General features: G+C 36.3%; 2 protein-coding genes across 2 annotated transcripts; both read left to right on the top strand.

The window, feature by feature from the left end:
• Positions 1-932: 932 nt before the first annotated feature.
• Positions 933-3,327, top strand: LOC143226574 (4-galactosyl-N-acetylglucosaminide 3-alpha-L-fucosyltransferase FUT6-like). Its single transcript, XM_076457723.1, has one exon. It carries the CDS (start codon positions 936-938, stop codon positions 2,136-2,138), a length of 1,203 nt encoding a protein of 400 aa, XP_076313838.1. The 5' UTR covers positions 933-935; the 3' UTR covers positions 2,139-3,327.
• Positions 3,328-6,165: 2,838 nt separating this feature from the next.
• Positions 6,166-7,791, top strand: LOC143226575 (alpha-(1,3)-fucosyltransferase C-like). The gene has a single exon (XM_076457724.1). The coding sequence runs from the start codon at positions 6,231-6,233 to the stop codon at positions 7,392-7,394; it is 1,164 nt and encodes a 387-aa protein (XP_076313839.1). The 5' UTR covers positions 6,166-6,230; the 3' UTR covers positions 7,395-7,791.
• The last annotated feature ends 11,362 nt before the right edge of the window (positions 7,792-19,153 follow it).

Raw genomic sequence — 19,153 nt, 5'->3', positions numbered from 1 at the left:
TAAAATCAACTAATTTAAACAAATAGAAGTAGTTGTACTACAACAAGAAAGGAATGTACTGTTTACTTCGTGCAGCTGCCACCACATGTGCCAGTACATGTACATTGTATAAGGACTCACCCATTATCTTAGTGACATTAAAAACAAAATTCATTGTTTACCAACCATATATGCACCATCATAAACAATGATCAAATCTAAAACTATCATATGGTCATAATGTGATTACGAGAGCATTAATAAGATATATAAAACTTTCATAAGACATCATTTTAGTATTCATTTCTAACTTTAAAGACAGACGTTCGTAGGCCCGGCATGACCAAGCGTGTTAAGGCGTGCGACTCGTAATCTAAGGGTCGCGGGTTCGCATCCCCGTCGCGCCAAACATGCTCGCCCTTTCAGCTGTGAGGGCGTTATAATGTGACGATCAATCCCACTATTCGTTGGTAAAAGAGTAGCCCAAGAGTTGGCGGTGGGTGGTGATGACTAGCTGCCTTCCCTCTAGTCTTACCCTGCGAAAGTAGTGACGGCTAGTACAGACAGCCCTCGAGTAGCTTTGTGCGAAATTCAATAAAACAAAACAAACAGACGTCCGTAAGCAGAATTAGTTCACATTAAGAACAGTAAATTAATATTTATAACAATGAATTATTTACTTTCACAAAACGTTAGAATATTAACAATAACTCGTCAAAATTGATCATTACATAGCAAAACATGTGATAGGTATTTCTCAAAATCAAAATATTTACACACTGTTGTACGACCTATAACAAAGAATATTTTCTTCTATACTCAATTGGAAGAGTGATTTAATTGTTTTTATACAACTTGTTGCTCGATATTTATCATTAACCTAATCGAAACACTACACGTAAATACATTCAGCTGTTTTGATAAAGAACATGTTTCACGCAGGGCACGAGTTCGATATGAGCTGCGTAACAGTGTATATGTTCTCCCTAGTGCTGTATTACATCACTGAACAAGACATGCGTGTTACAGTTGTTCTAGGCTTAGTCTTTTTTCTATTTCTATTAACACTAAGCAGTTTGTTGTTCAGTTCAAAATGGACATATTTAAACAAACATTTCTTTCATTCGATCAGTTCCAATGATACGAATATATCTATAAAGTTTTTAACAACGAAACCTGAGAAAGTGATCTTATTGTGGACACCATACTTCAGCAGCCAAGAATGGGAAAGGATTTCATTAAAAAATATGAAGTGTTCGTTCAGTCAGTGTAAAATAACCAGAGACCGAAACCATTTTACTTATAGTGATCTTGTGGTTTTTCACTGGAGAGATATCAATGTACATGATCTCCCATCCACTCATCTACCCTTTCAGCGATGGGCTCTGTTTAATTTGGAGTCTCCCCTTCACACATCTGCCGCAGTTCTCAGGGCTTTAGGAGATAATATTAATTGGACGATAACCTACCGTACTGATTCTGATGTTTTTGTTCCGTATGGAAAACTCATCCCCAAGAATATGACTGGAGTCATTAGTGGTCAGAATACTCGGGATGACCAGAATATTTCAAATAATAACTTGGTTGTGTGGCTAGTGAGTAATTGTAAAACCACATCTAATAGAGAGAAGTTTGTTGAACAGCTAAAACGGTTTATATCAGTCGACGTGTACGGAAAGTGTTATGGAAACAGGTGTTACCCAATAATTCCTCGGGAAAAGTGTTACAAAAGGTTAGCACAGAGATACAAGTTTTATTTGTCGTTTGAAAACTCAATCTGCAAGGATTATGCTACGGAGAAATTGTTTATGGCTTTAAACGTGGGTCTGATACCTGTGGTGTTTGGTGGTGCGAATTACAGTTCGTTTTTACCTCCAAACTCATACATCGATGCTCTGAATTTTTCTTCTCCAAGTAACCTAGCAAACTACTTACTAACCGTCTCAAAAAGTAAGCAACTAATCCACAGCTATCACGAGTGGAGGAAACTGTTCGACGTTGAATCAATATCTTTTCATTGGTTTTGTGACTTGTGTGAAAAGCTCTATACTGAACCTAGTGAAAGACGTTTTTTTCATAAGTTTCAAGAACTACATAGTTGGTGGTTTGATGAGGCAAAGTGTAAAAAGTGGGTGAATAACACCATAAAATTAATTTGAAGTACCCTAATGTTCTTTGATTGACGCTATAAGTATATACCGATTTATTTATTCCTCTTTAGGTTTAAGCTAAACACGTACTTTCAAGACTTTATTAGAATCGACCCGCAAATACTGTTACTGAAATCGAGGAATTTACTAGATTTCTATGATTATAATATGTAATTTATATATACAAAAATTATAGTTTTGTTATATTTCTACTTTATTTACCATGTTGTTCAGTTTTTAAGGATAGGATATTCAAGTTCATTGATACTAACAATGAAGAAGTATCGCAATAACAATAGTGTTTATATGGACTTGAAGAAAGAAAAGAAGGAAAATCGCGAATTCTATTGTAAACCAAAATAATAAGAAAAAAGACACACGAAGAAGCAGTGTTCTGTGTTTTCATTTAACACGTGCATTTTTTGTGTAACTAGATTCAGTGCTATTGAAATAAAATTAACTACTGGAATAAGACCAACAATTAAATCTCTTCTACAAAACATAGGATTGTCTCAGGCAGGAAAATCGATTCTATAATGCATTAAGTCAGACCAGATTTGTAATATGTTATCCAACGTTTCTAGATTACCTACGCCAGTGATCAATACACTTTTACACAAAAGATAAAATAGACTCATATTAAGTTGTACACACCTTGGGTATGACCATTATTCCATGGGAGTGTTGCTCACTATGCATAAGCTCCATGGAAGGACTACTGTAGTAATATTTATAAAAGTAAGGAGTAATATAAGTTTATTACCATTCATATCATATTTTCGTGGACATTAATTGATTTTAGAACACCTGTATGAAATATTTTTAAAAGCTTACCTGTATGAATATGAGGTAAACAAACGTTATCCACACAGGTAATTATTTACCTTAAAAACAAAGGAATGTATTATAAACAGAAAGACCGAGCCTACCATTAAATGAAATGTGTTCATAATACAATGTCTTAACCAACATGCTGCAAAACAAAATCACTAGAACACGAGCTGTAATGTAGGGAACAAGATGTGTCCTGATTTGTGATGTCAATGTGGAAGTGGGACCTATGTAGTGGAGGACAAACTGGCTGTGAGTTTTAACTTCTGTACTCAGAATTACATGTAAAGATAAATTCAATGTAAAAAAATAAAATAAGAAAAAATAAAAAAAGATATCAGAACAAAATGTGGGTGCTCAAACCCATAACATCCCACATTTACATCACCTTTCACTGACAGTTGTGTCAAGATTACTGTCCTAAGAGGAATAAAAATAAAACATTAATAAAAAGTTGGTTGGAATTTACTGGCAAAAATCAACACAGCTGTTGCACCAAGTAACTGTTAAGTACTCAAAACTGAATAAATCTCTGTAAAAATAGGCCCGGCATGGCCAAGCGTGTTAAGGCGTGCGACTCATAATCTGACGGTCGCGGGTTCGCATCCCTGTCGCGCCAAACATGCTCACCCTCCCAGCCGTGGGGGCGTTATAATGTGACGGTCAATCCCACTATTCGTTGGTAAAAAAGTAGCCCAAGAGTTGGCGGTGGGTGGTGATGACTAGCTGCCTTCCCTCTAGTCTTACACTGCTAAATTAGGGACGGCTAGCACAGATAGCCCTCGAGTAGCTTTGTGCGAAATTCAAAAACAAACAAACAAACAAACTGTAAAAATAAAACTAAGTTGAAAGCTAAACAGTGAGCAGCAAAATAAAATTATAATGAAAAAGCCAGTGGCCTCCAAAAAGTGAAAACACAATCAGTCTGGAGAGTAACAATCCCCAATGACATTATGCAATGTTGAAGGCACACCCAAAAACAAATATGTCGAAAGTAGTGTCACTGCTTGCAATCTAATTGATGGCATGAAAGCAGTATTTGGGCACTTATAAGTTGAGCGTCATAAAAACCACAAACTGGCTGGTCTTTCACGAAACAGAGACCAAGATGAGACAACTTCATCCCTCCTTTCATTATAACAGCTGGGCGTCCAAACAACAATAGTGGGTTTCATCTGGAAAAGGCTTGTTATGAAATTGCTCATTCCAAATTGACTAGTAATTGAAGGGAAGCGGTGCCTTTATAGCAGAATAATAGTTTGCATAAGGGATGGGTAGGCCTGTGACAATGACGTACTTAGCTGTGGTTTCAAGGTACTCATCCCCATCAGTATCAACATGAATGTAATAATAGTTTGCATAAGGGATGGGTAGGCCTGTGACAATGACGTACTTAGCTGTGGTTAGGCCTGTGACAATGACGTACTTAGCTGTGGTTTCAAGATACTCATCCTCATCAGTATCAACATGGAATGAACTCCACAAAAAATAATATAAACTAAAGACAAAGAGAAGTGAGCCAATCGTTTCTTAACAGTTAAGAGAACAGGATGAAAGCTTACGTTAAGCAATTCCAGGGCCATCAGAGAGCTAAGAGAGTCAGTGTATATAGTACAATCAGTGTACTGCTTAGCTTCTATGTAATCCAATTCAAATGAAATTGTATACAATGAACCACAGCAAACTATGGTGGAACTGAAAAAGCCATCCGATGATGATCCCCATCAAAGAGTTTCCTTGATGAGAAGAAAATAAAAAGCAAGATCAGCCAATTTAAAAAGAAAAATAAGAGTAAAAGAAACATGAAAACATAAGAAAGGGGAGCAGCTGAAGGGGAAGTTCGAGCGAATGTTTCATCATGAATTCTGTTCATTTCAGAAAACAACAAAATAGTAAAAAGACTGTCATTTCTTTCTATCTATAGTAATTTATTTTCATTAAAGACAGAAGTAAAAACCAACGAACAATAAAATAAAGATAAAAACGGCCAGGAAAAGAGTGCAGTTTCCAAGAAAACGTAGCCAAACTATACTTTTCAAACGACCATAAAATTTCAGCTAGTTGTGCCTAAAAAATATAACATTAAAACATGTTTGAAAATATCTTTCTTTGCTCGATTTTAGTGCTAAATGACAAAATAGGTACCCCAATGTTTGCCAGTTGTAAAAATAAACCTGCACCTGATTTGTAACCAGCAGATAATGGTCATTTCGTTCCTTGTCAAGATCGGATCAATACGCGAGAGACATCACGAGCACTGAGAGACACACACCATCAAATAAGGTGAATACTGGTTATGGTCATGTGATGAACATCCTAGAAGCGTAGAAAACTGTCAGTAAAATTTGAATATTATAACCAGTATTTGAAATTGGCAGTGTCAATTGCCATGGATGTATTTTTCTTGTAGTAAACTTTAATATTTACAATAATTCTTCTGCCTTACCAACAGAAATATTTAAGTATGCACTGCATTGAAAAGTGTCTGTATAATTCTTGTTTCTCTAAACAAACAAACTAACAGAACCACACCAGCATTTTACTTTCAATTATATCATTGAAAAAAAATCTTATTTTTCCAACAATCTTAAGCTCATTGTTATTCTCTTGATTTTGCTTTCCTTCATCTTTATTGTGATCACAGCAGTAATTTTATAAAATTGGCTTTCTAGAATCTAGATGATGACTGATACAATATGTACGCTTCTTAGGAACCAAGTACAATAAGCGATTCTCAACTCCACATCCAAGTCATATTAATATAGATATGTTATTGTCATCCATTGAATGATATTGATGATGATATTTTTTGTTTATCACACCAAACATGCTCGCCCTTTCAGTCATGGAGGTGTTATAATGTGACGGTTAATCCCACTATTCGTTGACAAAAGAGCAGCCCAAGAGTTGGCGGGAGGTGGCAATGACTAGCTGCCTTCCCTCTAGCCCTACACTACTAAATCAGGAACGGCTAGCAAAGATAGTCCTAGTGTAGCTTTGCGCAAAATCCAAAAGCAAACTTTGTGAAAGATAAAATTCTCAATGGCCTTAATCATTCATAAGAAAGGTTTTCTAAATGTTCTCTCCCAAACTAAAGTTCAAGTGTTTTATAGGCAAACACATCATTTTATCACACCTCTAGACTAAAGTTCGTGGATTTTATCGCTTATCATCTAAACCACTAATATATGTTCTAGATCTGGACAAACCAATCGGGTTAAACAGATAGCTGAACTCTCACGTTTTATTTTGTTCCTAACTTAACGAAAAATGAAGAATGTAAAAATATGTAGTTTTCTTGTTCTGTTATCTCTGTTAGTGTTTAGTGTTTTTCTATCGAATTTAGAATGGATTCCCAGTAGCAAAAATATCTTTGTTTTGTTAAGTTCCACTAATTTACAATTGCCCACAGATATTTATAAACCACGTCCGAAACCTCCACAACTAAGTTTCATGAAAGTGATCTTATTGTGGACACCATACTTCAGCAGCCAAGAATGGGAAAGGATTTCATTAAAAAATATGAACTGTTCCTTCAGTCAGTGTAAAATAACCAGAGACCGAAACCATTTTACTTATAGTGATCTTGTGGTTTTTCACTGGAGAGATATCAATGTACATGATCTCCCATCCACTCATCTACCCTTTCAGCGATGGGCTCTGTTTAATTTGGAGTCTCCCCTTCACACATCTGCCGCAGTTCTCAGGGCTTTAGGAGATAATATTAATTGGACGATAACCTACCGTACTGATTCTGATGTTTTTGTTCCGTATGGAAAACTCATCCCCAAGAATATGACTGGAGTCATTAGTGGTCAGAATACTCGGGATGACCAGAATATTTCAAATAATAACTTGATTGTGTGGCTAGTGAGTAATTGTAACACAACTTCTAATAGAGAGAAGTTTGTTGAACAGCTAAAACGGTTTATATCAGTCGACGTGTACGGAAAGTGTTATGGAAACAGGTGTTACCCAATAATTCCTCGGGAAGAGTGTTACGAAAGGTTAGCACAGAGATACAAGTTTTATTTGTCGTTTGAAAACTCAATCTGCAAGGATTATGCTACGGAGAAATTGTTTATGGCTTTAAACGTAGGTCTGATACCTGTGGTGTTTGGTGGTGCGAATTACAGTTCGTTTTTACCTCCAAACTCATACATCGATGCTCTGAATTTTTCTTCTCCAAGTAACCTAGCAAACTACTTACTTACCGTCTCAAAAAGTAAGAAACTAATCCACAGCTATCACGAGTGGAGGAAACTGTTCGACGTTGAATTCTTGTCCTTTAATTGGTTTTGTGACTTGTGTGAAAAGCTCTATACTGAACCAAGTGAAAGACGTTTTTTTCATGAATTTCAAGAACTAAAAAGTTGGTGGTTTGATGAGGCAAAATGTAAAAAATGGGTGAATAACACCGTAACATTATTTTAAAGTACCCCAAAGTTCGTTATTCATTTGGTAAGCCTAAATAAGTATAGCCATTTACATTGGAACCAGAGTTTCGGTAAGTTTGAATATTTGTATTGGAGTTGGTATAAAATGTTAACATGAATTACGACAGTGGATCATTGTAGAAATCTCCTATTTATTCCTTTTTTATTATTAACATTTGTCTGTCAGACTACAATAATACTGGCTGTGAGTGTTATAATAACACCTGGTAATATAGCTAAACACATCATCATACAATGTTTAAAGTGGTTTCTAAGTTTATTTGACGACCTAGCAAGTAATTGCTTTATATCCGTTGACAAATGTAGATAATTGCATGTTGATATGGCAGACATGAGAAATGTACCATCGTGATTATTAAAATTTTTCAACTGTATGATATGTCAGTATCATTTGTTTAGTTAAAAGATTTCTGTCATTTTAGATATGATGCTACTAACAGGATCATGGGATACTTTTTTAATTACTGCATGATCGAGTTTGGCCATGCAGGCAAACATTTGGACTGTTTCCATAAACAGAAATCTTTAAGCCACAGTTTAAAAGATTGTGCCAAGTTTAGTTTCAAGTATTATATCAGTGATCGCCGTGATGATTGACGGTAGGTGTTATATTGTAGCCAACATTACGTAAATGCAAGTTTATTGATGCTGTATATAGGACAGCCATCTTCTAGGAGAGTTTACGCAAAGTCATGTCAAACAATTTGTTCCAAATGAAGGTTGCATAATCTTAATCAGCTTTAAGTTATTCCATTTTTAACAATAATTAAAACTAAGGGGGAAAAAAAACAACGATAAAAACTCATGGAAAGTGAGTCAGGGAAAGTTAGAAAAAGAAAACCTACAAGAACTGGGAGAAAATTCATTATTATGATACACATTCAATAACGTGCAATTTAAATGAAGTTTTTGTGCTACTGTGGGCTGGAGAATACTGTTTAATTTGAGGATTTATTCAATCAATAATTTCAGGTTGGCACTGGCCTTTAAATTAGGTGTGCAGACAGACAGACAGACAGAAACTTCTATATTTACAATGCAGAAACGTAGGCTATGCTGGGCATTACGTTGTCATTCAATAAAAGGACACTTATTTTAGAAAAAACAAACATTTACCGGATTATTTTTTCATAAGTTTCAAGAACTACATAGTTGGTGGTTTGATGAGGCAAAGTGTAAAATGTGGGTGAATAACACCATAAAATTAATTTGAGGTACTCTAATGTTCTTTGATTGACGCGATAAGTATATACCGATTTAATTATTCCTCTTTAGGTTTAAGCTAAACACGTACTTTCAAGACTTTATTAGAATCGACCCGCAAATACTGTTACAGGAATCAAAGAATTTACTAGATTTCTATGAACCACAGCAAACTATGGTGGAACTGAAAAAGACACCCGATTTTAATCATCTGTTGAAATGAATATGGAAGAATTGCTTGGTAGATGTTCGGAAATAAAGATTATAATTCCTGTCAAGAGTATCCGTCCTCCTCAGATGACATAAATAAAGGTCACAAGTAAGGATGGTAATGAGCCATGTTGGAATTAACTGATAATTAGACTCAATCCCTGGATATGAAGGTAAAAAGAAGAAATAGTAGACTAACTATTCCCAAAAAGCACAGTTCGCCAAGGATTAAAGACACAACTCCAGGTGAGACATCATGATAAGTATAAAAGTTTTATATTACATAGCAAGGAAAGTTGTAAATGTCTGATGTGAAAAGGAAGTTCTCAGGACTCAGCATACAAACTCTGGATTATCGAAATGTGAAAAGCCTCCATGCAGAGCTGAAGCACCAAAAGATGCTAAAGGCCCACCATAGTAACGGCGCAGCCCATAGCTCAACGATAAACCTTGGACAGATGGTACAACTTTGATCATTTGAGAATATGATGGATTTTGAGAATGGAACATCTATCCACTCCCAAATAAGTGTCACCCAATGGCACAGAGGTATGTCTGCAGACCCACACCGCTAAAAACCAGATTTCGATACTCGTGGTGGGTAAAGCACAGACGCCTATTGCCAAATTTACTTTAAAACTATCAGAAGAAGAGCAGGAAACAGATGGTACAACATGTTTTAATGAATATCATTAGATTTGCCTGGCGTACCGCCAGACAGATGCATAGCCATTAGAAGTTTCACCACATAAATTGCCGATTATAAATATAAGGACTATCTTCGAAAGAAAGTGGTGGTCTAACAGCCCATAACGTGATGGCAAAGAGGATAGGGGAAGATACAGTAGTGCTTTAAAAGGTGTAAAACACACTCTCTAATGGTATAAGCTATATCTTGTATACAAGTAACTTCCTGGCCATTTGAGAGGAAAATCGAAAGTGAATGGGAAACATACTTCCCACTGACCCTCCAAATCTTGTCCCAGACGACTTTGGAACTGATGATAGAAAAAATGTGGCAGTGAATCTAATCCAATACTCCTTCTGTCTTTCGTGAGCGCAAGACTTCTAAAAATCAGTTTTGTTGTTAAGAGTGGAATGTCTGAAAATGTCTGGAATGTCACTAACAGTAAAATACTAGGTAGCTGAAAAAGTAACTGAACCATTATTGAAGAGAGAATGGCTGTTCTGTGAAAACACATGCTCCTCAAAACTACCACACCCATCAGTATCAGCAACGTCTCAGAGAGGAATGTGGCCAATATAGAAACTATTCAATAAGATCATCAAGGTTGGCTTTATCTTAATTACCTCTTGGCGACTGGTAAGGAGAACATATTGTGGAAATACAACCCATGGAGATATGAAGAGCAACAGTTATCAGTGGCATAAGCATGATAGGTGTTCGCTGGTCAACCTGTAATGTCACACCCACATAAACCCGTCCATCACACAACTTGTAATTCTTCTACAAGGAAATATATTTCAAGGTAACAGCATTAGCAGATGTCCTGTAAGGAGAGATACAAGAGACGATAAGAATAAGTGAAAACCTTAAGGTCATCTGAATGCTAATGCAAACATCTACAGTTTCATTGTATAAAAATGGCTATTTTTATTAGAAATAATAAAATTGGGCAGATATCCTTTTTGTTTTCAAGGATTAGAAACATATGGTTATATCGTAGTGTGAAGTTAACCTGCCTTAACAATAGTAAGCGGACACGGTAATATAAATGGAAAGACTGCATTATTCCCTCTTTACAACTAGGGATACAGTACACAGCTAAAACCATTTGGCTGAAGAAACCAACAAGAATTTCTGACTCGAGAATGCTAAGTAAATCCCTCCCTACAATCAGTGTTTTTGAGGAATTCAAAACAGCTTAAGGAGTAACCTCAATAGGCATATCCTCAAAATACTTTGATGCTTAGAGAAGTTTGCTATGTGTGTTGAGATGTTTCAATCAAGATGTCCCCATACTGTAGCTTTTTACATACTCAGGAGAGCTAACAAGTCTCCATAATTTCTATGAATAAAAAAAGATGTTTCAATCAAGATGTCCTCATACTGTAGCTTTTTTACATACTCAGGAGAGCTAACAAGTCTCCATAATTTCTATGAATAAAAAAAGATGTTTCAATCAAAATGTCCCCATACTGTAGCTCTTTTACATACTCAGGAGAGCTAACAAGTCTCCATAATTTCTATGAATAAAAGAAGATGTTTCAACCAAGATGTCCCCATACTGTAGCTTTTTTACATACTCAGGAGAGCTAACAAGTCTCCATAATTTCTATGAATAAAAAAAGAAGACATTTTCAGTTTATTATTATTTGAGATTATACATAATAAGAAGAAAATCCACCGACTCCACCCACCGTGGAGTACCTTACAAGGGGACACACTAAACGGACAAATAAAGACAGTGTGTTATGTTAGAGTTTCGTGGGCAATATACATAAACACAAGCACCAGTCAACGTTGTGATCGAAAACGTCCAACACTGACACCGGTATTAATCAAATGACCTTTGGAAGCCACCAGTCTATAGGGATTCAATGCCAAGGTGATGTGTTCCAGTGCCAATGACCCCATTCATTCATCAGGATGTTCTCCTTTACGTGAGCCGCCTTGCAAGACGAACACGTGAGTGGGTTTTTAGTTCCCAGGGAGGTAAACTGTGCAGAGAGAACCTTCCTAAGGAGACCCCTTCACAACGTACAGGAATAAACTTCGAGGGGTTGTTTCAATAAATTAATACGTGCAGTTTACAAAGATTACGTCAACATAATTTTAGGAAAATAATTTTCACATAATAGTGATGGAATAAGGCCATTATTTAAATAACTAAAAAAAAAATTCTTGAAAACCAATCAATTTCAGTTTCAATTTTCTCTCTTATTTTTTAATTAGAAAAGCTTTCAAAAATAAAATCAACAGTACAATAGAACGATATTTTATAAGTCAATGTTTTGTATTGTGTAGTGAATTGAAGGAAAACTTGATAGGCAAAAATAGAATAACCTTCTGTGATTTGTTAATTAATACTTTTACCTTCATTCTGGGCTATCCATTCAAAATTCGGGGGGACTGTTCACTGATGAACCTTTTGTACACTTGAGCGAAAGTAATGAACGAAAAAATATATATGTACAACATTTTACGGATAACAATTTGTCTCGGATGAGTCTATGATTTATTATGTTCACTTCTTTCCAAATTTTAGAAATGGTCCCTTACATATACACTCTTACTACAATACACTAAGACCTGTCTAAGACGGAATCGAACGAAGTCGAGTAAAATTTCCGGCTTAAGCAGGTTTTCCAGCCGAGACGAAGTGAACATGCATTTCGTTAATCATATATAATTTTTGAGCAGAACGCTATACTTGCTTGAGTCAAAGGAAGTAAGACTTTTGTGAATAAAGTTATTACACTGTTTATGCTATATTTATTAGAATAAGAACAAAAATAGACAATCAAAATATACATGAGTACACAAAATCTTAAGTTTATTTGAAGAAAGTGTCCAATTTCAACTGTTTCGTTTTTGTAAAGGGTTTTTTCATGCAGTCAAAAGAGAATACCAATTCTGCGACCTTTTCAAGAAGTTCATTTTCCCTCTTCATTTTTGCATGTCACCCGCTGGTACAGCGGTAAGTCTATGGATCTAAAACGCTAAAGTCGGGGTTCGATTCCCCTCGGTGGATTCAGGAGATAGCCCGATGTGGCTTTGCAATGAGAAAAACACACAAACACGCTACTTTGGCATACAATTTGGTAGTGTTAATATAACTTAACACTTGCGATGAAGTATGAATTTCTATTTCCTCACTATCTTTTCTATTTTGTTCATCTTCTGAATCTCTCACACTGTTACCATCTTGCGATTCTATAATAGATTTTAAATCAATTCCACCAGTTTCTGTTAAAACATTCTTGTCAACGTTCACAAAACTTTCCACGTTCACAGAATCATCTGCATCAATCTTCGCAATCACAGTTAGGATTTCACTAGGATCATCATAACAAACAACTTCTCCACAATCTCTGTCATTATCAAGAATAAATCCACAGTTTTGAAAGCACTTTATTATGCATTCATCTTTTACGCTTTTGAATGAATGACTTTAAAATGCAATTGCATCTAACACGTCAACTTTCATGGTCGTTTCAGATGCTCTCTTACAGTCGTCCATGTTTGCAATAATGTGCTGAAGCATCAATTTTCTGTATTTTAATTTTATACACTGTATAATTCCATTATCTAGTGGCTGTAGAACTGATGTTGTACATGGAGGTAGGAAAACTAAACAAACATTTGAGAGTTGAACCTTTGGGTGACAAGTTGCACTATCTAGGAAAAGTAGACTATTCCTATTTTCTTGTTCCATTTTTTGTTTAATTTGTTAAAAATTCTCAAATATAGCACTTGTCACTCACGCTTTATTATTCGCTTTCCATTCCACAGGAAGTTGATTCTTCATTAAATTTTTGAAACAGCGCTGATTTTCACTTTTACCCATTACCCATGGTACATTTCCCTAAATTTTAAAATTAGGGAAGATAGTAATTTATTTATTTTTTCATGAGAATTATTTTAGGAGTAGAATTTTGCACTTAAAAGCAAATATATTATTGCAAATCATGAATCTAATTTTGGTGCAAAACTACGGCCCGGCATGGCCAAGCGTGTTAAGGCGTGCGACTCGTAATTTAAGGGTCGCGGGTTCGCATCCCCGTCGCGCCAAACATGCTTGCCCTTTTAGCCGCGGGGGCGTTATAACGTGACGGTCAATCCAACTATTCGTTGGTAAAATAGTACCCAAGAGTTGGCGGTGGGTGGTGATGACTAACTGCCTTCTCTCTAGTCTTACCCTGCTAAAGTAGGGAAGGCTAGCACAGATAGCCCTCGAGTAGCTTTATGCAAAAACAAAAAAAAACAAGCTGCAAAAATAGTGACAGCAGAAAAAAGAACAAAATATATTTAACCAATGTTTACTGTAACAAAATGTCCGAGAATTTGTTAATGTTCAAACAAATTATTAATTAAATAAGAAATTAATATTTAATAAAAAATCTTTTGTCTGCCTTACTCAGGTTCTAATGCTAAATGACAAAATAAACCTGCACCTGATTTGTAACCTGCAGTCAATGGTCGTTTCGTTCTTTGTCAAGATCGGATTAATACGCGTGAGCCATCACGAGCACTAAGAGACACACACCATCAAATAATGTGAATACTGGTTATGGTCATGTGATGAACATCCTAGAAGCGTAGAAAACTGTCAGTAAAATTTGAATCTTATAACCAGTATTCGGAATTGGCAGTGTCAATTGCCATGGATGTATTTTTCTTGTAGTAAACTTACATTGAAAAATACACTGCATTGAAAAGTGTCTGTGTAATTCTTGTTTCTCTAAACAAACAAACTAACAGAACCACACCAGCATTTTACTTTTAATTATATCATTGAAAAAATAAATCTTATTTTTCCAGCAATCTTAAGCTCATTGTTATTCTCTTGATTTTGCTTTCCTTCATCTTTATTGTGATCACAGCAGTAATTTCGCAAAATTGACTTTCTAGATGATGACTGAGCCAATATGTACGCTTCTTAGGAACCATGTACAATAAGCGATTCTCAACTCCTCATCCAAGTCATATTAATATAGATATGTTATTGTCATCCATTGAATGATATTGATGATGATATTTTTTGTTTATCACACCAAACATGCTCGCCCTTTCAGTAATGGAGGCGTTATAATATGACGATTAATCCCACTATTCGTTGACACTTCAAGCTAACATGGTCTAAGTAGTCAAATCAGAACTCCTAAACTATAAAAATAGCCGATTCTAGTTTTAAATGGAGGGCAGTCAGCCAGAAGCACTTCCTGCCACAAGGACTTTGTCAAATTTTTAAACCAAATAATGAGATTCAATCTCACTTTATTTTTATAATGCAACCATATTTAAAGGTGTAGACCGTGTTTAGTTTAATTAGATTTCGAACCTTAGACCTCTTGACCTGACCTAAGTTTGTCCCTTAAATGTAAACGTTAAAACGATGTTTACAAATACTGTTTAGTGTAATGTATAGAACAACAATATATATTTCTCCCTATATAAATTTTACAGTTAATACTTGTGTAACTGTAATTGGATAATTTCACTGAAATATTTCAAAACAGTAAATGTGTAGAACGTGGAAACACTTAAGCACTGTTGCTTTACTGTAAATAATACATTATTAAAATATTTACTCGGGATACATAACTTTGAAAGTTTCATTTGATATAACTGGTATCTTTATCTACAAAGGAATTTCTACAAAGGACTTATTTCACTACAATTCCGATACGACTAGCAGATTTTAACGATAAAAATTTATAAAACTATTTCATTAAAATTTTAACGGTTTAAGATAAAGTGCTGAATTTTTTTTTAAAGTTCATTTAATTTGCAATTTTAAAAGTAATATAGTCCAAACTTAATTTCGTGAATGAGAGCTGAGGAGTTACCAGTTTTAACTAATCGCGACACATTACAGTGGTGTGTTGTCTGTCAGTCATTTAGTAGACACTAAAATGACGTCACATGAGGGACACTTAACATTTCCATACATACTGTTGTCACGTCAGTAAATCGTGCGCAAGCCATAAATGATGAGAAGAATCATGAATTTTGTTGGCTGAAACAGAGTATGATATCAGAATTTCAAACGCAAGAAATAAAAATATTTGTTACTCTTAATTGTAATTTTGTTTACTCTTGAAACAGAAGATTTTCTCGGACCCTGCACTTGTACGTCTACCGTTTATATAGCTATTGCTTTATTTATCGTGCTTAAGTTAAATAAGGAACATGATGAACACGGGCTGACTACTGTGATATCTTCCTAACCCATACGTTTTTATCTTTCGATCGTCAATTGTTTGTATTAGTTTGATTGTTTAGTTGAAACCTTCGAATGCAATCTGGTAGAGATTATACAGAGAGTACCCTAATAAGGTATGGGTTGCACACTCACTTTCAGATTGTTATATGTTTTCACTGAAAGATTAGAGGGAAGGTATCTTGTCAATACCATTCATTGCCACTTTTGATCTACTCTTGTCGGGCTGAATAGCACGAGTTGCACTGCCCTCCTGAGCCCAAAGTACGGAATTTTATTTCTACGATAATGAAACTCGAATCTCAAGTTCACAGTTCAGTACGCTAATCCTCTCGCTTCAAGTATATCTTCTTGTTTCTGTGAAGATATATATGAAAACTGTTTTACATTTAATACAAGAAACATACGAACTGTCATATATTATAAAACAATGCGTATGTCTAAGGACTTTCAACACTAGAAACCGAGCTTCGATACCCGTCGTGGGCAGAGCACAGATATCTCATTGTGTAGCTTTGTGATGAAGTTCAAACAAGTGTAATAGGCTTAAAGTTAAGAAACAGTTTTCTTCCATTGGAATCGTCTCGCCAAACTTTATTTACCCAGATAGATGTTTTATACAAAATTATACAGTAGCTGTTAAAATATGTTACGTATGAGCCTAATAAAGCATATTTATTCATAGAAAGAACAGTATATAAATATAAAGCTTCACCAGTGAGTAATAAATATAAATATCACGTTATAATTATTAGAACCTTTGCATGCGATCCCGTGTGTTAACTTCTTAATCTAAAAATAAATTACAAATAAAACTACGGCTAGGAAATTACCAACTAAAGTTATCATTTTTATTTAGTTGTCAGACATGGCATATAAAGGGAACACAAACACTTTTACACTTTCAATCGTTTTCGTTTCGTTCGTTTGGTACACTCTTCGACGATCGTTCGAGCTAACTAGACGTTTCTACTATAGCTCCACAGTGGTGGTTCGTAACTAGACGTTTCTACTATAGCTCCACAGAGGTGGTTCGTAACTAGACGTTTCTACTATAGCTCCACAGAGGTGGTTCGATTTTTGGCTTTTTTAGACTCTCCTTCTCAATAGTCCTTATCAGGACATCGACTAACGTGTGATGAAGAGGTAAAAACGTCTCCGCACCACCGATGGAGCGGTTCCACCTTTTTCCGCCGAGCAAAGACTTCGTATACGCCGCCGTGCTACCAGAATTCTCCCAACAATTCTGGTGATTCTGCTGAACATAGCTTAAACTCTTCTTTATCTTCCACGGAAGATTTCAGGTTGGAATAAGTCTCAGGCCACTCCATCTTTGCCTCCTCGACTAGTTTCAGCTCCCTCCACCCCTCACCAGAATCCTGCGATTCTGTACCTGCTGTTCAACCCGTCCAGTCTCCTACAAGCAAGTCCCCATTCGCGTCTGCCATCTCTAAAACTCCCTCTGCTATCATCATTGAAGGCGTTCCAGCTTCTTACCGCCAGCCTGACATCGCTCAAGAGATTCTTAAAACGTTCCAAGATATCCAGTTTACTGAAATAAGAAGACTCCCGAAGGAGGTAATAATCATCAAGTGCTCTCATTTGAGGCACTGTGCGAAATTATTATCTCCTTGGCCAGGGTCCCCCTTCAAAGGATCCAAAATCGTTCCTGGTTTCATGTGGTCATACGAGGCATCCCATTAGACATCACCATGGATGAAGTAAATCTCGAACTTGTTACCACCAACATTAATGTACTTAATATTGAACGGATCAAATTCTTCAAGTCCGGCTTTCCTACCTCTCTTGTAAAACTTGACCTCCAAGATCAAGTCGTAGCCAAGAACCTCGTCGCCAAAGGAATAACTCTCTGATTTGCTAAATACCCTGTCGAGACTGCTACAATCTCGCCAGTGAATACTTTTCTTCAATGTTTCAATTGTCAACATTTTGGTCATACCCGTACGACCTGTAAAGCCTCTCCACGATGTGTTCGTTGTGAAGGCCTCACCACGTCAGTAACTGCCAGAGACCCCGTCAGGAAACTACGTGCAACAACTGCAATGGTGATCACGTCGCTTCCTACCACGGTTGCCCTAAATACCAACAAGTGCTAGAACTAAAAAATCTGAAGCTTGGTAAACCAACACCCTCGGTTGGACCTTCTAGTAATTTCCCCAGCCTTCCTGTGGCTAAATCTGTCCAGGCTCAACATGCCAACTATCCCTGAAAGCACAGAACCCAACTGTTAACAAGACTTGATCTCAACAATCCTCGGAGCCTACCCCCGAGAAATTCAGAGGTTTCGATAATACTTTCTACGAACGGCTCGCTGACTTTGTTACTGATGTTGCTTTCATGATGATAGAAAACAAATTCGAGTCTCTCTAACAACTATATTTCTGGATATGCCACTCTGCAAAGTTCTTCTTAGAAGTCCACAACCGGGATCCGAACGTCTTACACCACTGTATTCAAGTAAGAAAGGCCAGTGCCCCTTCCAGGTAAGTACTATGGTTTCGTTCTTACACATAAATATTTAAGACTATCTTCACTTTAAGAAATTTGAGCTTTACGACCTCTGAAACACCCTAAACTCTGATATCATCTTCATTAATGAAACCTTATTAAATAGTAATCATTCCTTCACCATCCCTGGCTATAAAATTTTCTCTGTCCCCCATTCTGACCCCACTAGAGACATTGCCCTCCTTTACAAACCTCACTTAAATATTAAAATTCTGAAGTCTCCCACTCAGCCCCATAATGAAACTATTTTAGCCGAACTAACTCCTAATAACTCCCCCCGTCACCCTAGTCTTAATCTACGTCAGTCCTTCACAGCCCCCCAACTCCGCTTTTTTACAATACGCACTTTCCTTCCATAAACACTCCATAAACCTTGGTGATTTAAATTATAAGCATAAGGAATTCTTCCATCCTACCAACAATCGTAACGGACTTATTATTCGCAACATTTTACGTTCGAACAATCTAACATGTATCAATAAGGATCACCCAACACACACATGTTAACGGCTCCCAAGACATTCTTGACCTGGTCATAGTCACTTCTAACTTTCTACCCCACACTTCTGACTTTCAAGTCAACGATCACATCGGAGGTGGTTGCCTTCCTGTTTCCTTTCTTCTTTTTGATAATTCTACCCGCTTTTCCCTTCTCACATCCCTTTACCCTAAATTTTTCTAATTCCAACTGGGATGCTTTCAACTCTATTCTATCTAACACTCCCTTCTGTGTTCCTCCCTTAATCTCTGGCCCCCAAGTTCTGAACGATCTATCTACTAAATCTATTACTGATGTTCTCCCTTCTGTCACTCCTACTCAGGCCTCTACCCTGCCGTTACATCACTAGACTTTAACTCCCGAAATTTATAGCCATATTACTGAAAG

The sequence above is a fragment of the Tachypleus tridentatus genome, chromosome 9 (genome assembly GCF_004210375.1).
Source record: "Tachypleus tridentatus isolate NWPU-2018 chromosome 9, ASM421037v1, whole genome shotgun sequence".
Classification (NCBI taxonomy): Eukaryota; Metazoa; Arthropoda; class Merostomata; order Xiphosura; family Limulidae; genus Tachypleus; species Tachypleus tridentatus.
This window is presented reverse-complemented; position numbering and strand designations above follow the sequence as displayed.